Source organism: Rhinatrema bivittatum, chromosome 8 (assembly GCF_901001135.1).
Source record: "Rhinatrema bivittatum chromosome 8, aRhiBiv1.1, whole genome shotgun sequence".
NCBI lineage: Eukaryota > Metazoa > Chordata > Amphibia > Gymnophiona > Rhinatrematidae > Rhinatrema > Rhinatrema bivittatum.
The window spans coordinates 117,073,254-117,087,200 of record NC_042622.1 but is presented as its reverse complement, the minus strand read 5'-3'; the positions used below and the strand labels follow the sequence as shown (position 1 = coordinate 117,087,200).

At 41.0% G+C, this 13,947-nt stretch overlaps 1 protein-coding gene across 1 annotated transcript in view; it reads left to right on the top strand.

The window, feature by feature from the left end:
* CRB2 (crumbs cell polarity complex component 2) overlaps nt 1–13,947 on the top strand; it is a 228,528-nt gene that overhangs the window by 71,753 nt on the left and 142,828 nt on the right. The window contains 1 exon segment of the mRNA XM_029611770.1: nt 11,058–11,759. Within this exon segment, the coding sequence (XP_029467630.1) occupies nt 11,058–11,759 (702 nt within the window).

Genomic DNA, 13,947 nt, shown 5'->3' with positions numbered 1-13,947 from the left:
ACCTGCAGCTCAAATGATGGCAGAAGAGCTGAAAAAACTGGAGCCATAAGCAGCAAATGCTGCAAAAAGCAGGCCTAAAGGCAAAAAGATTTCTTGACTTCCATTGCAGACCCACAACTCAATTCAAACAAGAAGAAAAAGTATGGATCAGCACCCATCATATCTGGCTCAGAGACCATCAATGCGGCTCACTCCTCGATATATCGGGCCATTTACAGGGCTACGTCAACTTGGACCAGTAACATACCAACTCCGCCTACCCATCTCTCTAAAGATAAATAATTCCTTCCACATCTCCCTATTAAACCCCTGGTACTCTCATGGCCCTCCCGAAAGATACCAGAGCCACAGGATATCGTCTCGGAGAGTGATTCTATGCACCAGGTACATGAAGTTCTGGACGTGAGAAGACGTGGCCGAAAATGGGAATATCTCCTATCCTGGGAAGGATATGACCCAGAGGAAAATTCCTGGGAGCCTGCTGCCAATATATTAGATAAAAATCTCATCAAGCATTTACATTTATTAAAAATTTATGAATCACCTAACTCTAAAAAGGCCTAGGCGATGTACAAGATATTACGCTCCATTTTTTTTGTAAGACATCCAACAATTGTCATGCTGTAGATGATGACAATGAGCCATTCCCATGCTGGTGCTCTGTTCAATAACTAGTTTACTTTATTTTGTTAAGGAAGGTTTCATACTAAAAAGCCCTGCATAGCTCTTATTCCTGCAACAAAATAAATGCTTTAGGGGTAGATTTTAAAAGAAGCGCGATCAGCCTACTTTTGCTTGCGCATCAGACTCAAGCAAAAGTACGCTGGATTTTAGTAGATACGCGCGGAGCCGCGCGTATCCACTAAAATCCTGGATCGGCGCGCGCAAGGCTATCGATTTTGTATAGCCTGCGCGCGCCGAGCCGCGCTGCCTCCCCCCGTTCCCTCCAAGGCCGCTCCGAAATCAGAGCGGCCTTGGAGGGAACTTTCCTTTGCCTTCCCCTCACCTTCCCCTCCCTTCCCCTACCTAACCCACCCGCCCGGCCCTGTCTACACCCCCCCCCTTACCTTTGTCGGGGATTTACGCCTCCCGGAGGGAGACGTAAATCCCCGCGCGCCAGCGGGCCTGCTGCGCGCCGGGCCGCGACCTGGGGGCGGTACGGAGGGCGCGGCCACGCCCCCGGGCTGTAGCCACGCCCCGTACCCGCCCCCAAAACGCTGCCGACACGCCCCCGGAACGCCGCGACGACCGGGCCCGCCCCCCGACACGCCCCCGACACGCCCTTCTCCGAGAACCCCGGGACTTACGCGAGTCCCGGGGCTCTGCGCGCGCCGGGAGGCCTATGTAAAATAGGCTTCCCGGCGCGCAGGGCCCTGCTCGCCTAAATCCGCCCGGTTTTGGGCGGATTTAGGCGAGCAGGGCTCTGAAAATCTACCCCTTAGTGTATTGTACTTCTGTATGTTTTATCCTCTTGTGCATTTGCTATGTCCACTGTTTAGATTTTTTTTCGATGGCTATCTCATGAATGCATTGAGGATAAAACCAGGGCAAACCCATCTTCTTTTTAGCATTTTTCTACCAGGACTGAAAGCACAATAGTGGTATTTCTAGCCATTTGACTTTCTAGGACAAGATAATTTCTGTGAAAATTCACCAATTCCACCAAACTTGAGTAAGGTGGAAGCAATCTGATGCCTATTGAAAATAATCTTGATCTTATAAGGATGAGCTAATTTTCAACAGGGTCAAAACTGAAGTGTGCTAGAAAACCCAAACACAAGCATCTTTTTCATTCCTCTCCTTCTCCTTTGTTTTTAATTTTTAGAAATTGTGTGTGTTTGTGTTCTACTTAGTAATATGCCAGAGGGAGTCATGGGGTCTCCCAGGCGCTCCCTGTTACTTTTTTTGTTTAAATCCTTGTATTGAAAATTCAACCATACAAAGAGACTTGGAGGCTGGTTCTCCCTTTGCAGCTCCCAGTCCAAACTTCCACAGTAATAATGAATAGAGATACATTTTATTTTCAACCCCCCAACAAGAGTTTCCATCAATAGGAAGAAGAAAAACATTTATCTTGTCAAGTGCAGCAGAGTTGGTGAGAGCTCCTAATAGGAAACTGTCAGCACTGTTGACCGTGATGGGCCTTTGATACTTGTGCAAAAGACTCTTATGAAAATAACACATAAGGATTTGATTGACTGATACCTTCACAATGATCTATAATCAAGATCAGAGGTTTTGGAACAATTAGCCAGTTCCGTAATCTAATTGATTAGATGCCCCAGAGCCATTTGTAATACAGTGCATACACATAGAGTTTGAGGAGAAAGTGTAATGCATTATCAAAGGAATGTTTCCACTTTCTATATTCTGCCCCAGGCATTTTGATAATTAATGTGTAATTAATTTTGAAAGCCTTTATTTACTTCTCATCTGATGCTTCTGGAGCATGGATATTGTTTTTTATTTGAAGTACTGCTACTGTCAACCATAACAGTTTTCCTGCTGTGATAACCACAGGCACATGCTTGGGTAGTGATTTCTGCAGATATACACATTGGGCAGATTTTAAAACCTACACACAGGTGTAGATTTGTGCGCGCAACCCGGCGCGCACAAATATCTCCTATCCTGGGAAGGATATGACCCAGAGGAAAATTCCTGGGAGCCTGCTGCCAATATATTAGATAAAAATCTCATCAAGCATTTACATTTATTAAAAATTTATGAATCACCTAACTCTAAAAAGGCCTAGGCGATGTGACTTTTCTAAACAGGTTACACTTTCTCCTGGCCTTCCCAGTGCACTGGTCACCAAACTCTGCTAGAACTTCTCTCTCTGTTTCTCTTCTGAACTCCCAGAACTTGTATCCTGGAACTCTTCTCTTCCTCTCACGCCTTTTAAATCTCTCTGGGACCAGCACAGTGGGGGACAAACCACATGGAGCCTCTCTCTAGAAGAGGGATCTAAGACTCTAGGGTTTAGAATCCTACTTTCAACCATTACTCCGCTACTTATATGGGAGCAAGGATTTATATATCACTATTTTAACTCTCTCAATGGGGAGTGTTGCTCCTACTTTTCACACTGACACCTTTTGATATCACCAAAGGGAAGAGCATGTTGAGACCCAGACATACTGCGGGCATTCAGACCAGCTGAAGCCTCATCCTGTATGCTTGTAAGGTGCAGGAACATTTTCTTAGGGGCAGAAAATGGCACCCTCTCTACACAAAGTCGTGCTTATTTTTAGCACAGTACTCTATTTTTAACATGCACAAGAGGGTCTTAACATGCATGACACTGTTTATTGCACAGGCCCATGTAGATCATAAATATATATTCAGACACTTCTGTGTGGATCGCATATTACTATCAGTTTTAATCTACACAAAGTAGAAGAGAAAAGGAATCAATATTACTGTTTACATTATCATTACCCATTCACAGGTAGAAAACAATGACAAGGAATAAAGGAAGAGGGCAGCAGAGTGATTTAAAGTCACGCAAAAAGCCAGCAACAGATTAAAAAACTGCTTGTTAAATTGTTTTATTAAAAATATATGATCTATTAATTCACATGTACTCATAGTTGACAATTATGTAAATAAAATGTATCTGTCATAGACAATGCCATCTTGAGCTCTCATTGGGACACCAATGATTCACTCAAATCCAGCGAAGAGACCTTACAATAACAGCTAGTGTGTGCTTTGATACCATGTACCAAAAAGTGAGTACTATTCTTCCTTTGGAAGCCGCCCCAGAGAACTTACATCTTCAGCGGGTTAGTATGCACGTAGACACCATGTACCAGAAAGTGTGTACTATTCTGCCATTGATATCCACCCTAGAGAGCTTAACAAAACTCTTTAGCTATATTTTTGGTACTTTTGATTCACTGCCCCCCCCCACCCCCAACCTGCTTCATTCTATACACACTTCTAGCACCATGAACCTCAAAGTGCACACTAATACGTTTTTTGTACCCACCCAGAGAGCTTACATTGCATCATTTAAGTATGCATTTTGTTTTGACTTGCGTTTCAAACTTAGCAAGCAAATAGCCTTTACCATATTTCACTTCAGTGACCAACTGTGCAAGGATGAAGGAGTCATGGCTGCTTCCACCAAACTTGGAGACAACATTTATGATCTTCATGTGCACATTGCAGACAACCTGCATATTCAGAGAGTGAAAATGCTTCCTGTTACGGTATTCCATTTCTCTCCCATGCAGGGGAGGGGGGTAAGAGCAACATGGGTGCAATCTATTGTGCCCATTACATTCGGCATACCAGCTATGTCAAAGAAAGCACATTTCATCTCCTACCTCTCTGTAAGCTGCTGTACTGCCTGATTCGTTTCATCATGGTCATCAGTACCTGGCCGAAATGCCTTGAAAATATTGTCTGGTCCATATTAGCTACCATAGCCACTGTATTCTGGAATGAGCCTATGGCAAGAAAATGCAAGGCACCGAGAAACTTAACCAAGCCTGGAACGGCATGTCCACACTCTGTTAAAGGATCTATATTATCCTTGGTTCTTCAAAGCAGGAAAGAATTGCCCTGGAGCTCAGCCTACAGTTATGTACTACATCTGTCTCCAGCAACCCCATGAATGTTGTTTACAGGCAGAATATCCACTGCCTAGGTGCCCTTCTGTGAACCATTTGAGCCAAGAGGTCCTCTTCTCTTCTTCAGCTATAAATTGTCTTCTCTCAATCTACTCCTCCTCTTCCTCGCTGTAAAGCTTCTGCCACTATTATTCTTCAGTTGACCTTCAAAACATACCAAAGCATCAAAAAAAGTGTATATAATCTATGATTACAACACAGAAGCACTTACACACAGCCACACAAATGCCAGCAATGGAGTAAAATAGCCACTAGACATGCAATTTAACTTTTACTTCTGCCCTGACTAAGGTGCTAAAAAACCAGCGACTAAAATGTCTTCCTGCTAACTCTCTGCATTACCCAGTAATAGCTAATTGCTTCATTTACATGGCATTTAATGCACCTGTGCTAAGTCATCCATCCACATGTTTTTAACTTTTTACTCCAAATTTTGCGCAGAGTTTTTTGGCACTAAAACCTATATTACATACATGAGTAAGGTTAGCACCGAAAACCCCCTACAAAAATCACGCACGTGGCTTAACACAGCTTATTACATCGATCCCACTATTCCTTACCCCTATTCAGCAAGTTTCTGACTCTCCATAGTCTTATTAAAAAAGTCTGAACTAGATGTTTGTCTATAGCTTGCATACTTGAAAATTAAAATTAGATCAATTCTCTACATTCGAGGCCTTCTGTAAAGTTCTTTATTCAGCAAGTTTCATATTGTATCTCAAGGAGATTTTAATGAAAACAGCTAATAAACTGGAAGGGAAGCTAATCCTTTGCTATTGAAATTATAATAGGCCACTAATCCCAAAAAATTAATTCAATATTTCACATTTTGTTTGGTGAGCTTGTTATTAAACTCTTGTTGCCACCACCCCCCTCCCCCCAAAAATTAAAATACCTTGGGTGTCATTTCATTAATCTTACATGCAGTGAACTGCAAGAAATATTTTTTGTGATGGGATCACCAGCTGTGTCCCATTCATGAGTTAATATTTCAAGGCCTTTTGGGTAGAGGAGACCCTGGGTGTCCTTGATCTGAAGTTACTAGAACAAATGTTGATTGGGCACAGAGTATTGCTGGATGGCCATTGGATGGCACCAAGCATAGTGCTGAGCTGGAATTGCATTGTGTTTATTCTGATGTTTTAACCTGAAGTTACCAAGAAGGTGTGGGTTTTCCCTTTAATGAATTGGGAAATGATGTTGATTGGAAGTGGTCTAGGAAGAGAGGGATCTCCAGGATTTATGAAGCCTGCAGTAGCCAATCTGAGCTGGTGGGCCTGGGGACCCTCTCATTAGAGAGTAGGGCCCCGCCGTGGCTTTTCCCCTCAAAGGAAGAAGCTCAAGGCTGAGGATGTTGGAGAAGAGGCAATTCCTCCCTCTGCAGAAATGGATAACAGCTAGGCATAAGGGGTTGTTTCATAAAGAGTAGTACCCCAAGAAAGTCAGTGTGGAAAGGCTGGAGAAACCTGTACACTGCTGGAAGGATGAAATCGGGATGACTAAGGAGTGGCGTGATTTTCAAAGGAAATGTTAGTAGAAGAAGGGGGTGGAGTAAATTGCCCCAGGAGTATGGAATGTGGAGAGTTGATACCCTTCTTGGTTTAACAGGAGAAACTCTTGGTACCTGAGTATTAAAAAATATAAGCACTACATGCCATTTAATGGTGTTTGGAGAGAGTAGTGGTGGAATAGGGGAAGGAGTGCCAGAAGTTGAATAGGAAGGAGGAACTCAAAATCCCGGGAGGCAAAGTTATTACCCTTGTTCATGAATGTTTAAACTTGGCTGAGTATCCCATGAACTCTGAATAATTCAGTATGCTCTGTATAACCTCCATAAGTTATGCGCATAGTTGCTGGCTGGACATCCTAGAAAATAAAAGTTGAGTGATTTAACCATGGAGTGGAGTGAATTTTGTGGGACTCCAAGAGTGCCAGCATTTAAAGATAGGGCCAATTACTTTAAAACGAGCACACGTGCGCTCACATACACTGGAATTTTTAATCATTAACACAAGTGCATGCAAATGATTTAAAATGCACCTAATGTGTGTATGTATGCTCCTAATTTTAAGTGGTTATGTGAGGAAACGTTCCTTGCATATCTTCCATAGAAATTTGTCGGCTTTAACACATGCAGCTAAGCAGATTTTAAAACATGCGCACATGAAGGAAATAGCCATCAGTTTCCCCAGTCTATCTCTAGGCCATCCAGACCCCTCTGTTCTTCAGCCTATACTCCTCCTAGTTTAACCAGACCCCTCAGTCAGTCATTTTAGGCCTAAAACGAGTTTTATTCAGACTTACACCTCAACAAGAGCAGAAGTAAATAAGCGCGGGTAACAGCCCATGTGCCACAGGTGTAAGATTTAAAATCCATATTTATGCATGGAAATATTGGCCCTAATCTGGAATGCCCCTGATATGCCCTATCTCTGCCCCTTTTTCCCACGCATTGAGTTGCTCACCCATGCGCATATACATGTGTAATTGAACCTTTTAAAAATACAAGCTGCTCACTCTTGGCCCAGATACTCGCATATAGGAACCTTTTAACACAACTCTTTTAAAATTTACCCCGATGTGAGGGACTGGGTTCAAGGAGGGGAGGGTATGTACATAACTTCCTGACCAGTCCTCTTCCACTGCCTCTAATTGGGTTCATTTCACCATCTGCATGACCCCATTTTGTTGTATCCACCAAATAAATTCATGAGTCCGACTCTTAATTCAAATGTGTCAGATCCTCTCGTTATTTTATGTGCCCAGGGAAGGGGTTACATTATGAATAACATACTACTTTTCACTGTTTGCTTATTGGTTTTCCCAATTCGACCTATCATATTGTAGATCAGAGGTAGGAAACTCCGGTCCTGGAGAGATACAAATAGATCTGGTTTTCAGGACATTCACAATACATATCTATGAAGTATATTTTCATACAGTGGAAGCAGTACATGAAAATATATCTTTTGCATATTCATTGTGAATATCCTGGAAACCAGACATATTTGTGGCACTACAGGATTGAAGTTGCCTACCCCTGATGTAAACAGAGTTAGGGAGGGGTGGGATCCTGTTTTAGTAAAATAAAGATTGTTTGATTACAGTATGAACATATATTACCAGCAGTGGCAACACACTGTAAGATGCAAAATGTCAAAATTAATGATGCATGATGTTATTTGGCATTCAGCATTTTACTGTTGGCTACATGCATCGGCAACAAACTAATAGCTAAGGAATGTTTTGCCCATTAAATGTCATCACCAGTTACTGTTTACTGAATGTCTTCCATCGCTGCGCTGTTCTGGTTTTTGGGTGAATTATTATTTTTTAAATAAGTACTCCACCTGAAGCATTAAAATTGATCTAATTTGTTAGAGAATCATTTTAACTTAATACAAAGTGTTGGCTAAGATGAAATCTATCTGTGGTAGTTATGGTGCTAAAATAGGGTTCTCAGATAACTTCAGGTCATAAAATCAGGTAGTGGAATAGTAGAAAGCGTTCTAAAGATCAAAATCACAGAACATATAGAAAGACATGGTTTAATGGAACAAAGTTAGCCTCACAAATCTGCTTCACTTTTTTGAAGGGGTTAATAAACATGTAGATATAGGTGAACCGGTGGATGTAGTGTATTTGGATTTTCAGAAGGCATTTGACAAAGTTCCTCATGAGAGGCTTCTAAAAAAAGTAAAAAGTCATGGGATAGGTGATGTCCTTTCATGGATTACAAACTGGTTAAAAGATAGGAAACAGAGAGTAGGATTAAATGGATAATTTTCTCAGTGGAAAAGGGTATACAGTGGAGTGCCTAAAGAATCTGTACTAGGACCCATGCTTTTCAATATATTTATATATGATCTGGAAAGGAATACGAGTGAGGTAATCAAATTTGAAGAAGATACAAAATTATTCAGAGTAGTTAAATCACAAGTGGATTGTGATAAATTGCAGGAGGATTGTGATAAATTTGTGAGACTGGAAAATTGGGCATCCAAATGGCAGATGAAATTTAATGTTGATAAGTGCAAGGTGATGCAGATAGGGAAAAATAAGCCTTGCTGTAGCTACACGATGTTAGGTTCCATATTAGGAGCTACCACCCAGGAACGAGATTTAGGCATCATAGTGGATATACTTTGAAATCGTCAGCTCAGTGTGCTGTAGCGGTCAAAAAAACAAACAGAATGTTAGGAATTATTAGAAAGGGAATGGTGAATAAAACAGAGGATGTCATAATGCCTCTGTATCGCTTTATGGTGAGGCCGCACTTTGAATAAGGTGTACAATTCTGGTACCTGCATCTCAAGAAAGATATAGTTGCGATGGAGAAGGTACAGAGAAGGGTGATCAAAATGATAAAGGGGATGGAACTGCTTCCCTATGAGGAAAGACTAAAGAGGTTAGGGCTGTTCAGCTTGGAGAAGAGATGGCTGAGGAGGAATATGATATAGATCTTTAAAATCATGAGAGGTCTGGAATGGGTAAATGTGAATTGGTATTTACTCTTTCTGATAATAGGACTAGGGGGCATTCCATGATGTTAGCATGTAGTACATTTAAAACTAAATCGTAGAAAATTCTTTTTCACTCAACGCACAATTAAACTCTGGAATTTGTTGTCAGGGGATGTGGTTAGTGCAGTTAGTGTAGCTGGGTTTAAAAAAGGTTTGGATAAGTTCTTGGAGGAGAAGTCCATTACCTGCTATAGCCACTGCTATTACTAGCATCAGTAGCATGGGATATACTTAGTTTTTGGGTATTTGCCAAAATCTAGCCTGGATTGGCCACTGCTGAAAACAGGATGCTGGGCTTGATGGACCCTTGGTCTGACCCAGTATGGTAATTTCTTATATTTCTTGTCTGTGCATCCAGTGGGGCAATACTTCAACTGACTTATCTTATTTCCAATGACCCTCAACCCATAGATATCCCTTTGCTTAAAATAAAGGGTTATACCATCTTCTGGAGAACCAAATAACTTTTTAGTTGTCATTTTTCTGTAATTTGAGGGTGGAGATTGTTCAGAGTACTGCACATCCAGCTGCCTTCCCCTCTCATGTTGAGCCTATTTGGAAACTGCCATCAGTTAGTGTGGCACAAAGCACAGACATGCATCATTGCTAGTAAAGGAACAGAAAGTTCCTCATTTGTCAAGACCTGAATTATGGAGAAGATAAATTTTTATTTTATTTTTCTTCTCCTGAGAGAACAAAGAGCTGAATAGTCACAAGAAGAATTTCAAGTTAATCTTTTTTAATCTGCTCTGCTATGTCCCTTTTTTTCATTTTCATTTTTATTAGATTTCAGATAATTCCAAGCATTACATCTTGTAAAGATAAGTATACAAAATAGTAATTCAATAAACATAAAAAAATAAATGATTACCAAAGGTAAAACATGCTCATTTTAATGAGCTCTTCAGGCACTTCTTGCTGGAAAAAAGCACACATAGGCAGAGGCCCCTGTTATTTTCCCAATCTGCTATGCTATAGACTGTTATCACAAAACGAACACCGTCTGCCTCAAAACTTGAATGCATTATCATCAGTGGTGAGAGACCTTGTCACCAAACAGCTGTTAATAAGAGTCCTTTCTCTACATGTTTCTTTCTTGCTAAAATAGGACACCTCCTACAAATACCCCTGCTCCTTCCTCCTGCCAAAAAAAAGAAAAGAAAAGAAAATGCTATAAAACTGGCAAACTTTGCCATTTTCTATTTTTTTCACATGCAAATTTACCCACTAAAGCCCACCGGGAATAAATGTGAAAATATGTGAACTTTCTGCAAGATGCACGAAAACTTCCCTTTTAACATATTCTTGGAAGTAGTGTCCCAGAGGAAGGATTTACATGCCACTGTCATAAGTCCACTGGTTTTGCAGTTGTATGCTTTTGGCATTAGATGCTTTATAAGATGGTTCTTCATGTGACTTCGTTTCCTTGATAAATATTTTTGCTTGTATGAGAGAAGACAGCCTTATGATACTGTATGATATAATTGCATTACTAATTTCAGACATCATTAGTTTAAGGCTTGCAGTGTCTGAATCATTCTCCTTTATGGTCATGTATGCAAGTAGCACAAGTCTATTGGTTATCTAGCATTTTTTTATAAATTTTCTGCAGCATTTTACCTTCTCCCACTCTACTTATAATTCGACAGTGGTGATAAATTATGACTCATGAGCATAACTAATGATAATAATTTAAATTTATGTAATGACTTTTATCCAATGAGGCTCCCATTGTGATTTGCAAGTCAAGGCTTACAAAATACCATTGCAGCCAACTTAAGGGGTAAATGGGCTGACATAGAATTTCCAGTGCATGCAGCCCTCATGCAAACTTCAGAAAGGGAGATAGGAGCAGGAAAATTTCTTAACTAAATCTACGTCCTTCTTTTAACAGGAGTGTTATGTTCTGACAAGATAAGCAACTGTTCATCTGATCCCTGCCAGAATGGAGCAAGCTGCATGGATACGGAGAATGGCTACAAGTGCTTATGCTCTAGATTGCCCCCTGTTTACATAGGAAAGAAATGTGAACTTCTATATGATGCCTGCACTTTAGAAAAATGCCCCTTCAATAGAACTTGTAGCAGCACCCTTGGAAGCCTGGATTACAAATGCATCTGCAGACCTGGTTTCACAGGTGCCGACTGCAGTATTAATATTAATGAATGTGAGAGCAACCCTTGCAGACATCCAAATGCTGAGTGTATCGACCAGGTGAATGGATATATTTGCCAGTGTCAAAAAGGGTCCAATGAGGAAGCCTGCCAAATGGAAATGTCAGCATGCTTGAGTAATCCCTGTCAAAACAATGCAACTTGCATTGATGAGATGGGGAACTATACCTGCAGCTGTGACTCTGGCTTCCATGGAGCACACTGCGAGAAAAACATTGATGAATGTGCATCCAACCCCTGCCAGAATGGAGCAATTTGCATAGACGAGGTGAATAAATATAGCTGCTTCTGTGTGCCTGGTTTCCAAGGATTTCACTGTGAAATAGACATCAATGAGTGCGCATCCAGACCATGCAAAAATAACGGCACATGTTTCAATGAAATGGATCACTATGTGTGCAAATGTGTTATGGGCTATACAGGTAAGTGTCATCTCTTTCTCTCTCTAGCTGCTGTTTTTTGCCTATCTTATATGCTGAGAGACAATGGGATAAGACTTGCATTCTGCACCAATATGCGCTATCTCTTCCCTTTGTGTATGTGCTGCAGTGAGTCTGGGAGACATAGTAACATTAGCAAATGACAGCAGAAAAGGACTAAAATGATCCATCCAATCTGCCCAGGTTGTAACTGCTGCTCTTTGCAGATTACCTTCATGCTTTTCTTGGATGAAAAATATAATTATTTCAATGTAGATATGGGGTGAACCACTGCGCTCCATGCAAGTTACTCCAGTGTTTTGTTTCTGACTTCTTGCCAATAAGGGATGCTCTGTGTTTATCCCATACTTTTTAAAATTATTCTACCGTCTTTGTCTCCACCACCTACTTCAGAAGGGCATTCCATGTACCCACCACCCTTTCCATCAAAAATATTTTCGGCTTCAAACTATGACTTCTAGTTCTGTAGCTTACTTTCCATTAGATAATGAGGAAAGGACCCTCTGAAAGGAAGAATTTATTTTTTAACCTAAATATAAATATGCATTTCAATCTGATGTAATAAAACCTATGCTAAAATCAATTTTTAGCAAGGGTTTTACTTAACATATATGTTCAACATAGAAATGAGGGCAGAAAAGGACCAAAAAGGTCCATCCAGTCTGCCCTGCAAGCTTATCTGCCGCATTGTGCAGATTACCCCCATGCTTATCAGTTTCCAAACCATGAAAGTCAGGGTCCTTGTTGGTTACTGTCTGAATCCAATCTCCTGTATCTCCTTGTCGTTGAAGCAGAGAGAAATGATGGAGTTGCTTTAACAGTATGTAAGGCTTATTGGTTAAGGGTAGTAACCGCTGCAAAAGCAAGTTACCCCCATGTTTGTTTGTTTCCCCAGACCGTAAAAGTCGGGACCCTCGTTGGTTGCTGTCTGAATCCCATTCCCCTTTTCTCCTGCCATTAAAGCAGAGAGCACTGATGGATTTGCATTTACATTATGTAGGTTTATTAGTTAAGGGTAGTAACTGCTACAACAGCAAGTTATCCCCACGTACTCTTTTCTTCATTTCCAACGTCTAGTTTAATGGATCTACAGTGTTTATTCCATGCCCCTTTGAATTCTTTCACTGTTTTTGTCTTTACCACCTCCTCCGGAAGGGTATTCTAGGCATCCACCACCCTCTCCATGAAGAAATATTTCCTAACATTGGTTCTGAGTCATCCTCCCTGAAGTTTCATTTTGTGACCCCTAGCTCTACTGATTTCTTTCTAATGGAAAAGGTTTGATAATTGTGATTATTAAAACCTTTCAGGTATTTGAAGGTCTGTATCATTTCTCCCCTGTATTTCCTCTCTTCCAGGGTATACATATTGAGATCCTTCAGTAACTCCTCATAGGTCTTCTGAATCAGACCCCACATCATTTTGATCACTCTTCTCTGTACTGCCTCCTTCCTGTCTTTATCCCCCTTCAGCTACAGACTCCAGAACTGAACACAGTACTCCAAATGAGCCCTCACGAAGGACCTGCACAAGGGCATTACTTCCTTTTTCTTACTGATTCCTCCTCTCTTTATGCAGCTCAGCATTCTTCTGGCTTTAGCTATCACCTTGTCACATTGTTTCGCCATCTTCAGACACTATTACCTCAAGATCTCTCTCCTGTTCCGTGCACATCAGTCTTACATCCCCCATCACATACAGCTCTTTTGGATGTAATACCCCAGATGCATGACTGCATTTCTTGGCATTGAAACCCCCAGCTGTCAAATCTTCAACCACTCTTCCAGTTTTCTTAAATCATTTTTCATTATCTCTACTCCTTTAGGTGTGTCCACTCTATTGCAGATCTTAGTATCATCTGCAAATAGGCAAATTTTACCTTCTATCCCTTCCACAATGTCACTTACAAAGATATTGAACAGAACCAGTACCAACATCGATCCTTGTGGCACCCCACTTAACATGGTTCTCTCTTCAGAGTAGGCTCCATTTGACATTACACTCTGTTTCCTATCAGTCAACCAGTTTTTAATCCACACCACCACCTTGGCGCTCACTCCAAAACTTCTCATTTTATTTACAAGCCTCCTATGTGGGATTGCATCAAAAGCTTTGCTGAAATCTAAGTAGATCAGATATATGGCTCTTCCTTGATCCAATTCTCTAGTCA